The 14590-nt window shown below is 25.4% G+C and overlaps 5 protein-coding genes across 11 annotated transcripts; 2 read left to right on the forward strand and 3 right to left on the reverse strand.

Moving 5' to 3' along the window:
• The first annotated feature begins 70 nt into the window (after positions 1–70).
• On the forward strand, positions 71–1823 carry LOC122522873 (vacuolar protein sorting-associated protein 26C). Of its 2 annotated transcripts, XM_043644218.1 has the most exons (7): positions 71–220; positions 288–431; positions 542–742; positions 827–940; positions 1025–1121; positions 1205–1330; positions 1435–1823. In XM_043644218.1, the coding sequence occupies exons 1-7, from the start codon at positions 164–166 to the stop codon at positions 1515–1517; spliced, it is 822 nt and encodes a 273-aa protein (XP_043500153.1). In that variant the 5' UTR covers positions 71–163; the 3' UTR covers positions 1518–1823. The 2 variants fall into 2 exon arrangements, with proteins under 2 accessions (XP_043500153.1, XP_043500152.1); XM_043644217.1 differs by having other exon boundaries at positions 542–940.
• Positions 1687–4460, reverse strand: LOC122522872 (protein mono-ADP-ribosyltransferase PARP16). Of its 3 annotated transcripts, none has more exons than XM_043644213.1 (6): positions 4325–4460; positions 3042–3384; positions 2770–2925; positions 2476–2685; positions 2086–2372; positions 1687–1995 (listed from the first exon to the last, which is right to left on the reverse strand). In XM_043644213.1, the coding sequence occupies exons 2-6, from the start codon at positions 3360–3362 to the stop codon at positions 1836–1838; spliced, it is 1134 nt and encodes a 377-aa protein (XP_043500148.1). In that variant the 5' UTR covers positions 3363–3384; positions 4325–4460; the 3' UTR covers positions 1687–1835. The 3 variants fall into 3 exon arrangements, with proteins under 3 accessions (XP_043500148.1, XP_043500151.1, XP_043500149.1); XM_043644216.1 differs by lacking the exon at positions 4325–4460 and adding an exon at positions 4186–4308; XM_043644214.1 differs by lacking the exon at positions 4325–4460 and adding an exon at positions 3637–3710.
• A 169-nt stretch (positions 4461–4629) lies between these two features.
• LOC122522876 (protein-serine O-palmitoleoyltransferase porcupine) lies at positions 4630–7357 on the reverse strand. 2 transcript variants are annotated; one of them, XM_043644225.1, is made up of 7 exons: positions 7200–7357; positions 6231–6513; positions 5967–6159; positions 5684–5900; positions 5493–5599; positions 5172–5374; positions 4630–5098 (listed from the first exon to the last, which is right to left on the reverse strand). In XM_043644225.1, exons 2-7 carry the CDS (start codon positions 6451–6453, stop codon positions 4656–4658), a joined length of 1386 nt encoding a protein of 461 aa, XP_043500160.1. In that variant the 5' UTR covers positions 6454–6513; positions 7200–7357; the 3' UTR covers positions 4630–4655. The 2 variants fall into 2 exon arrangements, with proteins under 2 accessions (XP_043500160.1, XP_043500158.1); XM_043644223.1 differs by lacking the exon at positions 7200–7357 and adding an exon at positions 6613–6703.
• LOC122522875 lies at positions 7048–10315 on the forward strand. Of its 3 annotated transcripts, XM_043644221.1 has the most exons (10): positions 7048–7139; positions 7218–7322; positions 7388–7462; positions 7524–7642; positions 7721–7999; positions 8085–8292; positions 8360–8586; positions 8658–9770; positions 9948–10049; positions 10145–10315. In XM_043644221.1, exons 1-8 carry the CDS (start codon positions 7089–7091, stop codon positions 9619–9621), a joined length of 2028 nt encoding a protein of 675 aa, XP_043500156.1. In that variant the 5' UTR covers positions 7048–7088; the 3' UTR covers positions 9622–9770; positions 9948–10049; positions 10145–10315. The 3 variants fall into 3 exon arrangements, with proteins under 3 accessions (XP_043500156.1, XP_043500155.1, XP_043500157.1); XM_043644220.1 differs by having other exon boundaries at positions 9948–10315; XM_043644222.1 differs by lacking the exon at positions 7218–7322 and having other exon boundaries at positions 9948–10315.
• Positions 10316–10762: 447 nt separating this feature from the next.
• LOC122522874 (mitochondrial proton/calcium exchanger protein) lies at positions 10763–14318 on the reverse strand. The gene is made up of 7 exons (XM_043644219.1): positions 14152–14318; positions 13195–13658; positions 12783–12953; positions 12373–12687; positions 11801–12289; positions 11274–11714; positions 10763–11191 (listed from the first exon to the last, which is right to left on the reverse strand). Exons 1-7 carry the CDS (start codon positions 14207–14209, stop codon positions 10793–10795), a joined length of 2337 nt encoding a protein of 778 aa, XP_043500154.1. The 5' UTR covers positions 14210–14318; the 3' UTR covers positions 10763–10792.
• Positions 14319–14590: the final 272 nt, after the last annotated feature.

The following is a 14590-nucleotide window of genomic DNA, read 5'->3' on the forward strand; positions in this document are numbered from 1 at the left end:
AAATAATACTTTTAAAAGATATTTAAAAATGAGGTGTATAAATAGTTATATAATATAAGCACATGTTCCAATATGTCATCCGTATCAGATTAGTTGTTAATCATATAAATGTCATAGTTCTATATATTTTGAAATATATATAAAAAGAATATAATTATTTAACATGTCTATTAACATAGATATTAAGTTAAAACGTGCTAGTAAAATATATCATGAAGGGGTTTGTCTTATTTATTATTTTGCAGTAAACAACAGTAATAAACAGTAATATTGAGGTTATATTTTAGGAGGTTGTAGTTGGTCTTATATTATTACAAACAAATTCCGATTTAAAACATGATGGTATATTTCTTACAATGGAAGGTTCTGTTAATTTACAATTGAGTTCCAAAAATGTTGGTATTTTTGAAGCATTCTATAATTCTGTCAAGGTTAGTCAATCTTTGTCATCGTTCTTCTGCGGTACTATTAAAATAATTTTATATTAAATACTATTTTACATAATATATCAAAATTAACAATAGATTTACATTATTTACAGCCTATTCAGTTAGTACAATATACTGTGGATGTTGCTCCTCCTGGCAAAATACCAAGTAGTAGAATACCTTTTGAAATACCTTTTGAATTACCATTAAGGCCACGAGGAAAGAAACCATTATATGAAACTTATCATGGAGTTTTTGTTAATATACAATATTTAATACGCTGCGATATAAAGAGGAACTTTCTTGCAAAAGATGTAAGCAAGTCATTGGAATTTATTGTAGAAGACAATTTCACCATTAAAGTTGATAAAGAACATAGTAAAATAGTATTTTTTAAGATAACACCGGAGTCTTTACAAAATACAAGAGACAAAGCTAACGTTCCAAGATTTTGCATTTCAGGAAGATTAGATTCGTTGTATTGTAAAATTTCAGAACCTCTTAAAGGCGAGGTAAAAGTATTAATCCAATCGATATATAATTAATTATTTCTTACTAAATTTTATTTTTATATAACTTCAATTTATGTATTTAAGGTAGTAATTGAACATTGTGAAGCTGTTATAAAATCAATTGAATTGCAATTGGTAAGAGTAGAAACGTGTGGCTGTGCTGAGGGATATTCGAGAGATGGTAAATATAATTAACATATATCACGTATAAATATCAATAAATAAGTTGATTGAATTATTCTCAAAAAATAATATATTTTATAGCAACAGAAATACAAAATATACAAATAGGAGAAGGAAACATATGTACGAATTTGCCTATACCTATTTACATGATATTTCCAAGATTATTTACTTGTCCTACTTTAAGTACAAGTAATTTCAAAGTTGGTAAGAAATTGTTTACGATATCAAAGTTTAGAGGAAGAAGAAAAAGTGATTTTTTAAATACTTATTCAGTTGAATATTTAATATTGCATTTTATTTCATTTCAGAATTTGAAGTAAATCTTATCATTATATTCGAAGACGATTATTTAGTTACTGAAAATTTTCCTATAATACTTTCCAGATGCTAGCAATCGTTTAGTATATAAAAATATAAACTGTAGTAGCACATAAATGCAATTATCTTAAGTTAGTTAAATAATGTATTCATTTTACATTATTTATACACAATATATTATTTTATATCAAATATTTTTATATTAGTTTATATAAAATGAAGTATAAGTAATTATCGTTATATGCGATAGAAATTTTTTCTATATTTAAGTGTAAATTAAAAGATATTTTTTATGCCAAAACAACATCAGCTTTTTATAAGTAACAATGTGTATTCATTAGTTTAGATTATTTTAGATTATTAAATTTTATTAAAGTTTTTTTCTCTTGCTTTAATCAAATCCAGTTTTTTGGACAAGCAATCTATAATATTTTTCGACTTGCTTATTATGCGTAAGTCCAACTGAAGCTAATAATATGACATATCCAAGCATAAAAGTTAATAATTTATGCTGTCTAAACCATTCTAATAGTCCCGAGCTTTCATCATTCCTAAAATATAGAAAATATATTAAGTTAAAATCTATTAACTTTTATATATGCAATAGAAAATATTGATAAAGATTATTAAACAAATATTACCTCGTTGGTAGAACTTCTTGACTATAAACAAGAAGATAACGAATTCTTACCAAATCACTGTTGGTAACTAAATAATATTTATTCGGAACTGATTCAGATGATGTATTTTGTATTCTAGCTTTTGGATTATGTTTTTTTATGGCAGGGTGATTAATAAGTTCACAAAGAGCTACACAACTCAATTCACTACCTAAAACACTACCACCCCATCCATAGCCAACAGGACTATATGGTAAACTTACTCCTAATTCACTTGAAAGATATATTCCTTTTCCATATAATGACTTCTAGCAGCAAAATTAAAAAATATAATTTATAAATATTATATAGATTTTTTTTTATTACGTGTATGTGTGTAAAAAAATCAAATATTAACATTATTAATTTTACCTTACACATGTTCTGTTGTAAACCATAGTGTAAAATAGAATGAAAATTCTCTAAACGACTGCCATGATAAGCATATAACGTGGAATAACCTTGTCCATTAGATTTCCACTTTTCCTCTGCAGTCGATTGCTTTGCACTTGCTACTTGAAATATTAAATTTGGTGGAGCAACTTGCATTTCTGAAGGTATTTTCTTTAATACAGAATCATACTGTAATAATAAACTTTATCAGTATTATTATAAATGCAATTTTGAAATATTATATTGGCTTTTGCAATATATGTTGAGACTTACATTTTCCTTACTTATACTTTTAATATAAGGATCTCTTAATCTTATTAACACCCAATGTAACAAGTCTATTGCTGGTCCATAATTAGCATATGCATTTGGCTCATGAAGTTCTCTAAATATCACTGCCAATGGAGGTATCAGTTCTACGGTCTTTCTCTATTGATATGTAAAATTAAAATATAAGAACACCATTAATATAGTAATTTTATTTGGTGATTGAAATAATCTAAATTAATGTTAGAACATATAAAAACCATTTTTGGGTATTATACCAAAGCTTCGATATCCTTGCATTCATTTTTTACATACATAGGTGGAAATGGTCGTAAACAAGTATCACAACGATATGTATTACATGCCGCTACAAAAAGCGACCACTTTAAATCTGCAGCTTTTGGATCTTTTTCAAGTAAATGCTTAAGAAGTACAATTTTCTTTTCTGCATCATCTTGATAAGGTGTGGTATCCATTTTTGTACTATGTAGTATATCCAAATTTATTTCAAGCGACTTGTCCTCTTCATTAATGTCAATTTTATTATTGCACTTAGATTTTATTGCATTCATTTGATGACTTTTCTCCATGCACTCCATTGTTAATAATAAATTATTGAATCTATATATATTTGATATTAGTTATTATAATTACTTTTTATTATTAATACATTTTCATAAGAATATTTTTTGTTATAGTGTCTCTTTAATAGATTAACAAAGATATTTTATATATTTAAATGATATTTTTACTAACAAATTTAGAAAGTTATTGTTGTTATTTATTTATTAATTCTTATAGATTAATCCTTAAAAAAAGAATTTAAGTTCTCTAATATACATTTATTTTAAATTAGGCAGTATTTCCACTCACTTATAAGTTATGTTTATATAGAACTATCAAAACTCAGCTGATATATTTTCGAATGTTACTAGAGACACTATACGTTTACGGAAAGAAGCATAACAAATATTTAAAATAATATAAGAAAATTAATTAAATTATTCGTTTAAAAAATTAAAATATATAATTTTTACATATGTATTATGTAAGTAAATTTAATTAGTGCATTTATTGAATCTTTATTGAATCAAATTTGTTTTTTAACTGTTGGACAAATTTTGATGGTCTAGTAAAACTGTTTTGATTTCGAAAAGATTTACTAATAAATAACAAATAGTGATTATTCTTTTTGGATTAAAGTTAGGTGCTTTTTGTAACATTGTTTTTTTTTAATTAACTAATCATTAATAAATATTACTTCTATCAATGTATTAACAAATGTAAAGTATAACCTTTTTTTTCTTATAGTTTTATGTAAACATGTACGTTATCAGTGTTTTAAAAAAGATTTGAATAAAATAATGAACATATTACATGTTTTTCAAAATAATATTGAATAATAATATAAGATAAATTTACTCTGATTCATAAGTATATCTGAATGTTTTTACTATTAGAAAACTTGATATCCTTTTTTAGCCTTAAATTTCAAACATTTCCACGCATACACAATTGTCACCGATACAAATATTAAACTTGCATGATAAGAAATACTTACACTTATGTTACAAGAAATTTATATAAAATATTGACACATTTTTTTAATAAGTTTCGAGATTTATGACTTACGATACTTCATTTCTATTTGTTTCGATATTCGTTTGTCAAATCAACGCATTTACAATTATATATTTGTATGTATACATATATATATGTATATTTATATATTTATTAATACATTTATCAAATATAGATGGAAGTTTTTGATTTAAAAACAAAGCATACAAAATATTTTTCTAATCATTTTATTAGAGAACTTATAAAAAATTCTTATTGTATATAAAAATTGTTTAAAAATTGAGATAGTATTATATAAAGTATATTGGTGACTATCGTATTAAAAAATATATACAATATGTAGCTAATGCTACCCAGTGGCTAGCAAATCCAAGTTCAGACCATTTTTTAATAGTATGAATATAACTATATCCTGTTTCTTGTAATTCGGAAGTATCAAACATAAGACCTAAGTATGCTAAATGAAATATTGTTAATACTGTAAACATTATGTTTATCGCAATAACCCACCAAGAATTATAAGGATTATATAAGTGGGTACATTTGTTTTGAGCGCATTCTCTTGATGCTATGCATGCATCAAAGATATTAGCAAACATTATTCTAAGTTGGTGCTCTACGTATGTATATAAACCGAGACTCAATAATACTGCTCCCAATTGAAAATTAAATCCATGTAGAAGAGAACTCATTAGATACGTAATAATTACTGCTCCAAATTTTCCTAAATACTTTAGACTTGGACGGAATATATCTAAAAATAAAAAAAGAAAAACAATGAGCAAATTAATCTTGTTAAAATAAATAAATGTTATTTTCTAACATACATTTTTTTAACCAGAAATGCATTGGCATATTCCAATAAACAACAACTTGGACGAGTGAACGTGGTAGTTCAATTTCTAATGGTTTAACAATAGATATTAATGAGAATGGATATCCTCCCAAAAATGATATAGCCGATGCCAAATACGAAATAAAATAATGGGATGTTCTAAATGATAATGCATCTCTATAAGCTAATAACCACCTAAAACATAATCAAATTTTATTCGAACATATATCTTATCTTATTATATTTTTTTAATAACTCATATATTATGAAATATAACAATAATGAAAATAACACTGTATATTTTGATACTAACATCCATGAATCGTCTGGAAACATCCATTGTATCCAGCAATTTGACATACTTAAGAAAAGGAATGAACAAGAAGTAAATCCAATTACAATCAATAACCACCACTTCCCCTACAATATAACAATTATTTTAAAACAGGGAAAATAATGCAGACAAAATTAATGAATGAGTTAATAAGATATCAATAACTATACTTGCTGATTTGGTCGACGTAAGGCCAAATAATCTTTCAATGGAACCCATGGACCTAAGTACGAAGTAGCTGCACAGAACATGTATCCCATGTAACTATAAAAATCTGGTATGTCATTAGATTCAATACTATCTGCAGCAACGCTAATAGTTCTCATTGCCATAGTCATAATTATACTGCGCACTTTATGCCAAATTACTGGTTTCATATAAAATTCACTGTAAAATAAGATCATTATTTGAATCTTAATTATTGATATCTGGATACGTTAGAGTAATATATACCAGTGGACAATTATAAAAAGTGATGGCAAAAAGACTGCTATCTCTTTATAATACTTCTTTGGTAAATTTAAAGTAATGTAAGAAAGTATAACAAATAATACTAATAAAAATAGACATTCTTCTGCATAATGCTGAATGATACATATTCCGATAACCATTGATAATCCATGAAATAATTTGTCAGAAATAGATTCTGCAACATTAAAATAATATCATGAAAGTATATACGTGTAACAATATTTATTAAATAAATAAAATCCTTACGCATTTGTGATATAAGTCGAAAAATAAACATTGCAAGAAACAACGGCAATATATAAAATCCTGTATCGTAGAACGTAGGAGTGAGACAATATTCATAAAGTTCAGATAGTGTTTCTCCTTCTGCATCTTCGTATTCATAGTCATACTCTTGACCATGATGATAACCAAATCCAAAGAAATCATTTTCATCATCATAATACACTGAAGTATCAACATCATCCATCACAGCTATTTATCCTTCAAAAACTTAATGCAACATCCTATTTTATAACCTGAATATATCCTAAATAATTATAAAAGAAAATAAACTGACAATAATAAATTATTACATAATTAATATTAAACATAATAAATACTAATTATGTGAACATTTTGAACGCACCCAATGACCATTTTACACAAATAAACATATCAATTAATAAATATTTAACTAAATATATTAAACGAATAAATTATTTTTTGTTTAATTGCTTTTTGCATATTAATATACTGATATAATGATTAATAATCAAGATGATTATTGTTAATAAATAACATAAATAGTAAATTGCACGATACTCCAAAAATATACGTTTAGACAATCATTCCCTCTTTAGTACGATGGCCGAAAATACCATCATTTATGGGTTTTTATATGATGCAGAAATATAACCTATATTAAGTCATAAATTTATCTTTTATGTTATTCATAGAAATTGTCAATAGCTGGGAATAACAACAATGTTTTTTATATTTAATCAATTTTTCATACTTAATATTTATTGTAAAATTTTAAGAAATTTCAATATATTAATAAGAAGTATTTAATGTGAAACATTCTTAATTGTGAATATTTAGTAATTATCAAAACATACAAGAATGTTAAGTCAATGCATTGATACCGAAGAAGATGAGGAGGTTATATTTGAGGTATATTACAGAAAAAGAAATAATTTAATATATCTATATGTAAATTTAATTATTAATTACTTTATATATCATTTTTAGGGTAGCGATTTGCATGAACATTTAGTTACATTAGGATATAAAGATTTTGAAACCGCAATAGTTTTTAAAACTCAACAGACACCGCAAAAGAAATCTATGTATATGGTACTTCATTTTAATTTTACATACTTCAACTTACTTACAATATAAATTAAATATATCTTTTTTAGGATGTCAACATTATTAAAGATGTAGGTAAAATCATCTATAAATACATATTAGATTTGAAATCTTGGATAACGCAGGTACGTTCATTTATTGAATTATAAAAATCAATACAAATTTAATTAAATTATTTTATATCAGGACTCTGATTTATCCAAGGAACAATTGCATACTATTTTAAGTGCTAAACCGCTTTTAGATGATCATGCATCTGCGATTAATAGTTTTGCAGAGAAATATTTTCCTGTCGCTCCATGGAAGTATGTTTCTATCATAAATGTGCTCATATATATCATATCATTACATCGTTGACAAAGACTTTGATTTATTTATTACAGGAAAGTGTTAAAGAATTTACTTGCTAGTGGTACAATAATAGCTTCTTCTACGTACTTAATGTTTTACAAACATAAAAAAGCTTTAAATGTTATAACAATACTTTTTACGTTATACTATGCTGGTTATAGAAACTTCCAAAATCTATGGGCACATAAAGAACTGAAGCAATTAGTATTATTACAAAATGAATTTTATGATTTATGTAACAAAGGATTAAAAATTTTGAAGCACGGTTATAAAGTAGAAATGAATTCTAGGAAAATTAATCAACAATTGCAGTAAGTATATATTTAACAAATAATATTTTCTAATTTAATTGTATATATTCAACAATCTAAATAATATTTATTCTTATTAAATTAGTATTCTCATGGGAGAAAGATTAACATACCTACAACCAATAATGGAGAATTTAATTAAATGTTTAGAAGATGTTTGTCAAATTTATCATTATATTATTTCCATTATGATATCAAAATTTCCTAAACATTTATCCAATCAGATTATAAGAACAACGTTTGAAGATAATGTATTTAAAATACATGGAGAAATTAACTATGAAGCATTGAAGGTGATTATATAAAAGGTTCTAAATTCTATACCTTTGCACTAATTGCACATTGTATATTTCTTAACAGCAATTGTTCTATACTTATATTCTTATGCAATCGGAATTATTATATTTACTAGCTATTACATATGATTTTAAAACATGGTCTTCAACTTATGATAAGATTTCCAAAGCGAGTGTAATTTATATTATTTATAAATTGAATAAACAATTGACAAAATACAATAATAAATTATCTTTATACATTAATTCTTATTATAATTACAAAAAGGAACCAGTTCAACATAATTATAGGTAAGTAACTGCTTAAAATATATTTTAATGTCAAATTTAATGTTACATTAATAAATCATTTTTATTTTTAGGGGTCCCGTTACATCCAAATGGCAAGACGTTTATTTACATTTGAATTTAACATTAAATAAAATTCAGCAGGCCTACGATCAAATAATATCAATGATTAATGATATCGATATTTGTACTGACGATACTTCAATTAATAATGAAATGCTAGAAAGAATGATGGAAAAAATGAATGAAGCGTATAAGCAAATAGATGGAGCTAGAAATTTTGCTGAATTTAGTAGTTTATTAATAACAAAAGCAAAGTATAAAAATTCCAAAATGAGTTATACAAAGGAAGATATTAAAATAGAAAATGTAAGTGATAACTTGCCAGTAATAATTGATAGAGAACCAGAAATACTTGATGAAGTGTTTGAGGAATATATTAAAGAGGAATATTTGAAACCTTTGTATGAAGAAGATCAAGAAATTTTATTACAAGAATATAAATTAGATAAATTACTGGCAAAGAATTTTATGAGCGAGTTAAAGGAAGCTTTAATTGATAAACATAAAACTATGTCAGAAAGAGAATCTAAAGCACTTCAACGTATGTACAAAAATGTAATAAATAGTGCTAATGATTTGGAAAGTAATAACTTCAAATCTTCGATACCTATACCACCTCCAATGCCTTCTTTGGTCAATAATTCTAAATCACTATGTGATAATGATTCTATTAGTTACGATCATAATATTTTTTCCACGAAATCAGCAGATAGATTAAATATTCCAGCATCTGATAAACAAATGTTAAATGTGAATAATGATAATATAAAAAATGTTAAAGAATATGTGGACATTGACGATAAAGATAAGAATAATGATTTTAAACCATTATCATTGAAAAATTTTCAAAATCCTGTTATGCAATTTGGATTAAATAAGCCTCCTCAGTTATTATCTATGAATGAAGAAATGTTTATAGGTAGTGGGGAAAATTCGGAAAGTGATGTCGAACCAGAGAATGATTCAGTTGCATAATATTTTGTATTCACATATCAAAATAAATAATAACAAATTTTAATATTTATTTTGTAGATATAAATTATATTAAGTAATAATGAAATATTGCTACCAACGATATCATTTTTAATCAATTTATATTTGATATGAACAGAATTAATTGTTGGGTGAGAAATTATATAAATTTTATCTTCATAAATGGTAGCATCTGCCAATTAACAAGCTTTCAATTAAAAATATAAAATTAATTTCTTTAAAAAGAGAAAATTGATTATTGAAAGTACTTTTTACATAGTCATTTTTATATGTAATACTATTTTTAATAATTTAATAATTTTATATAGTTTCAGATTTAACTATTTTCAATACCATTTTCATTTTTGGCATACTTTCACATACAGTAATACATTTTACTGTTATTCTATTCTTTAGCATATTTTTTTTAGGTAAGAAAAATATGTATACTGTATTTTTATGTAACATCTTTTATATAACAGTAGTACATATATTCAATAAGTATGTGTCCTTTTTTATTTTACAGTCGTGGAATAACTCATGTATATTATATATATGTCTGAAATATTATTTCACAAAGAGACATATATAATTAATCAGACAATTAATGTTGATATTGTTGCAAAAAATCTTGAATGATTATGTAAATCTAGTATAATGTAAGATGACAAATATAGTATTCATTATTCAAATGGAATGATTCTCCTTTGTGTAAGTTATTTTGAGACATGAAATTTTATATATCCAATATTAACACTCATACCATTTGTAACCAGCACAAATGTATCCACATTTGCAAAACAAAACATTATAGTAGATGCTGTTAAATGCATCGCAGTCTTAATGAAAAGACTATTCGTAATTAATAATTATTTCCAAGATAATCTATCCTTTAGTAAATTATTACTGGAGCTATATGTATATAATATACAAATGTATACAATATATTTAGATATAAGCATCTTTGTGTACTATGTACAGATCAGGATCACGAGTTCATTATATTTTAGGCTTTAAATAAATAATTAATTTTTGCAAAAAATTATAATGAAAATGTCACTTTAGATCGTGATTCATAAAAATAATTATGCCTATATTGTACGTATTTTCTTCTAAGTAAAATAGAAAAATTGCTTAGAAAATAAAATTAATTCATTATTTTATTGTGCGATGATCATAGTTGTTTAGAACCTTCTGTTTGTTTTGTTTTAGGTGGAACACCTGGTGTTAATGATGGATTGTTCACATTGGATTTGGAATTACTTGTTAAAATTTCGGCTGATTTTTCTGTACTACTTTTTTCAATGGTTGAAATTTTAAATTTTTTTTTAGGCTCATAAATATCATCTGTTAGTTCTTCTTTTCCAAGTGGTTTTTCTTTTGTAACGGGTGTAGCAGGAACTGGTGAAACTGGTGGAACAGGCACTTCTTGCGAGGATTTACTTTCTGTTTGTAAGATTTTTTGAATTTGCTCATCTGCTTCTAATATTTCTTCCTTATCCATCATTTCAATTAGTTCATCTAATTGTTTCTTATTTAATTTGACGTCTTCTTTTTCTATAAGTTCTATAATCTATAAAAAAAATGAGATTTACATACAAATATAATATTCAAATTACAATATATATCACTATATTTTATATTATAAATCATACCTTTAAAACATTTTCGAGTTTAATAGCACCATCTTTATCGTCGTCCATTTTTTTTAATATTTCTGCTATACTTTTTAATTTAGGTTGATCTGATACATTTTGTATTTGTTTTATAGTTGCAATAAGTTCATCTATTTTGACTAATTCTTCAACAGTTTTAGATTCCTTTTGTTCTTCTGGACTTAAAGATTGTATTTTCTCTTTAACTTGTTTCTCTGACTGCTCTAGTTCTAATAAAACTGCATCCGCCTTCTGAATCATCTTGTTAATTTTATTGAATAATCTGTTGGCTCCTTTTGATATTTTAATATTGTCAACATCTACTTCACCCTTTGCTTCGGCTTTCATCTGATATAATTCTTTAACATCCTCTTGATACTCTGCCATCTCTTCCTTAAGTTCTTTCAATTCTTCCTTTTCTACAGTCATTTTCTTTTTATCCTAAAATATAATGAAAAGAAATTTGGTTATTGTATTATATATATATATAAGATAGAAAAATAAGATCTATTAATCAAGATACGAACCTTGTCCAGTGTTTCAAGGGCTTGCTCAATAACTTTTACATCAGTTGCTGTAATTTCATCTTTTTTAGATTCCTTTTTAAAAGTAGTAGGTATTGGTTCTGCCTCTTTCTTTTCTTTTTGCTTTTGTTCTTCTCTTTCTTCTTCAATTTTACGTTCTTCCATTTTAATAATTTCAATATTTGCTTTAAGATCAAGTTTTCCTTCTTTTTCTCCAATGGCACATGTAGTACGTGCAACCACTGTTTCAGGCAATGCTGATATAGTTGCTATTAATTTGTCTGACATAGGAATGGTGTCAGGTACCATAAGTGCTCGAGATAGAAGTAACAATGACGGTGGTACTTTTTTATTCAAACTCAAATCTAACCATTGCGATAGCTGTTCTCTTAGCTTTGTATCTGGCATTCCATATGCTCGCATAGCACGTGCTCTGCAGGCTTGTTGTAATTCGCTCCTCGTTAAGCTATCTACACCTTCTTTCTGGATTAACTGTTCATTGAAAAAACAAAAGGAATAAAATTTTATTTATAATAATTTTAATCAAAATTAAGTACAATTAATCAGAAACATACCTTATCGTCAGCAGCAAGACTTCTTAACCGCATTCGAAGTAGAAAACGTAAAAAGTTCGTAGTACCGAGTGTTTGAACATCCAATACTCTGCATAAAGCAATTAATTGTGGTCGAGATAAAGAATCTAAAGTAATTTCATCCTCAAAAAGTTTACTAAATCTCATTATATCTTCGTTACTCGCCACATTACCGGTTGTTCTAACTTTATAAAAAAATTCAGCAAACTCTTTGGCTTTTTCGGATTTATGATCCGATGATTGTAATGACATATCATCTAATGTTTGTTGTAAAAACTTGGCCATCTCAATTTTAACCTAAAATAAATATTTATTTAAATTAATTAATAAAGCAGCTAATATTTTCAATAGAAATTAATAATATAATAAATAATTGTATATTATATCTTTACCTTTAAAGCTTGCTTTAATTTATCTTCTTTTTCAACTGCAGTTTGAAAAGTAGATGGCAATAAGCCAGGAAACAATTTAATTGCAACGGGAAGTAAGAATTCCATAAATGGTACAATGATGAATACGGAGAAAGGTATTAATCTAAACATGTCTCCTGTTGTTTTAACGAGCTAATAATAATGAAATAATATTAAATTAGAGTATATAAATATTTAAATAATAAATACTAAATATACATAATGTTCAATAATGAGTAATGATTATTTTCAAACCAAAACATTAAGTAAATATTTGGCAAAATTCCAATATACTTCTTATACATTGAATTTACTTATATTATTAAACATGATTAACTTATATTATTAAACAGATTAACTTAGATTGTAATTTGAAGAATTTTCAAGTACATACCAATCTGTGTTCTCTTCTACTTAATTCTTTACCCTGCAAGATTCTCCAAATCAATTTGGCAGAAACTTTCATATCTAATCCTAGTAATCGAAAGCCATGGTAATAATGTAATAATTCCCCTTTCACTCTTTCCAATAATGAAGGTTTCTTTTCCATCAAAGCTTTATCGGTCGATGAAACAATGGGTTGACATTTACTTTCGATTGATTTTTCTTTCAATTCTTTTTGTTCTTTTATATTTTTAACAGTTTCTTCAATTTTAGAAGATGGTTCCTGACCATGGAAAACTAAAGATCTCGAGAATGAACGAGTTTGTAGATACATCATATTTTTTGAATGAGTATCCAATAGAACGAAGTCTACTAAAGTTTGATTGCATGTTGGTCTCTTTAAATCTATACATATAACACTTGGAATAGAATTAGTATGATTACTATTATACCATGATTTTAGACACCAATACTCTGAAAAAAATAAAAAGAAAAAAATTTTAATTAATAAATAAAAACATTTATTAAATGTTGCATTAATGAAAATACAAACAAAAATTATTTTAAATTTTTTCTTAATTATCTAAAAATTATCTCTTAAATTTTCATCTGACATATAAATTTCATAACAATTCATACATAAACTTTAAAAAATATATGCATAATAGTTTAATGAATTGATACCCTATGAAAATATAACCTATACAACGCATAAAAAAATAAAATAAGAAGTTAAGACAATTATCACGAAGATGGTAACATTTTAAAATGAATTTATATTACATCTCATGTACATTGTATTTTTCTACTGTTATGTAAATGTTGTAAAATATTGATTTTAATAATTTATCATATATACGCATATAAAAAGTACACACAATATGCAATTATGCACTATATATAAGTTGTTTTTAGAAAAATAATTATTTAATTGGTGATAGCAGTAATGGATCATAAAAATACATACGTCTAATTAATCTTCCATGATTATTCGTTAAAGTTTTCGAATATATCAAAGGATTCATTTCGAATTATTTTTATAATATTTTTTCTATTATTCTCGGAACCGTGATTTACTACACCATGCAACACTAGCCGACCATTACAAATTTTCCATTCTGAAGGTAATAAGACAGATTGAAAGGCTTATCTCTATGGCACCTTTGATAAATTTCATTGAAACAAACCCGATTTGCAAAATGCACATTAAGTGCATTGTGAGTAACCAATCATATAAATCTTGACTAAGTGCAATAAAAATAACCTTTCTTTTTTCAATAAATCTAAAAGAAAAGTAATTAATTCTTTTGAAAGATAAAAGATTTTATTTTAAAGTATTTATTGTTCATTTTACTGCATTTCCTTAAATCATTATCAGGAAATTTTATACCAAATTCAATTTAAAC

The sequence above is a fragment of the Polistes fuscatus genome, unplaced genomic scaffold (genome assembly GCF_010416935.1).
Source record: "Polistes fuscatus isolate 324 unplaced genomic scaffold, CU_Pfus_HIC Scaffold6, whole genome shotgun sequence".
Classification (NCBI taxonomy): Eukaryota; Metazoa; Arthropoda; class Insecta; order Hymenoptera; family Vespidae; genus Polistes; species Polistes fuscatus.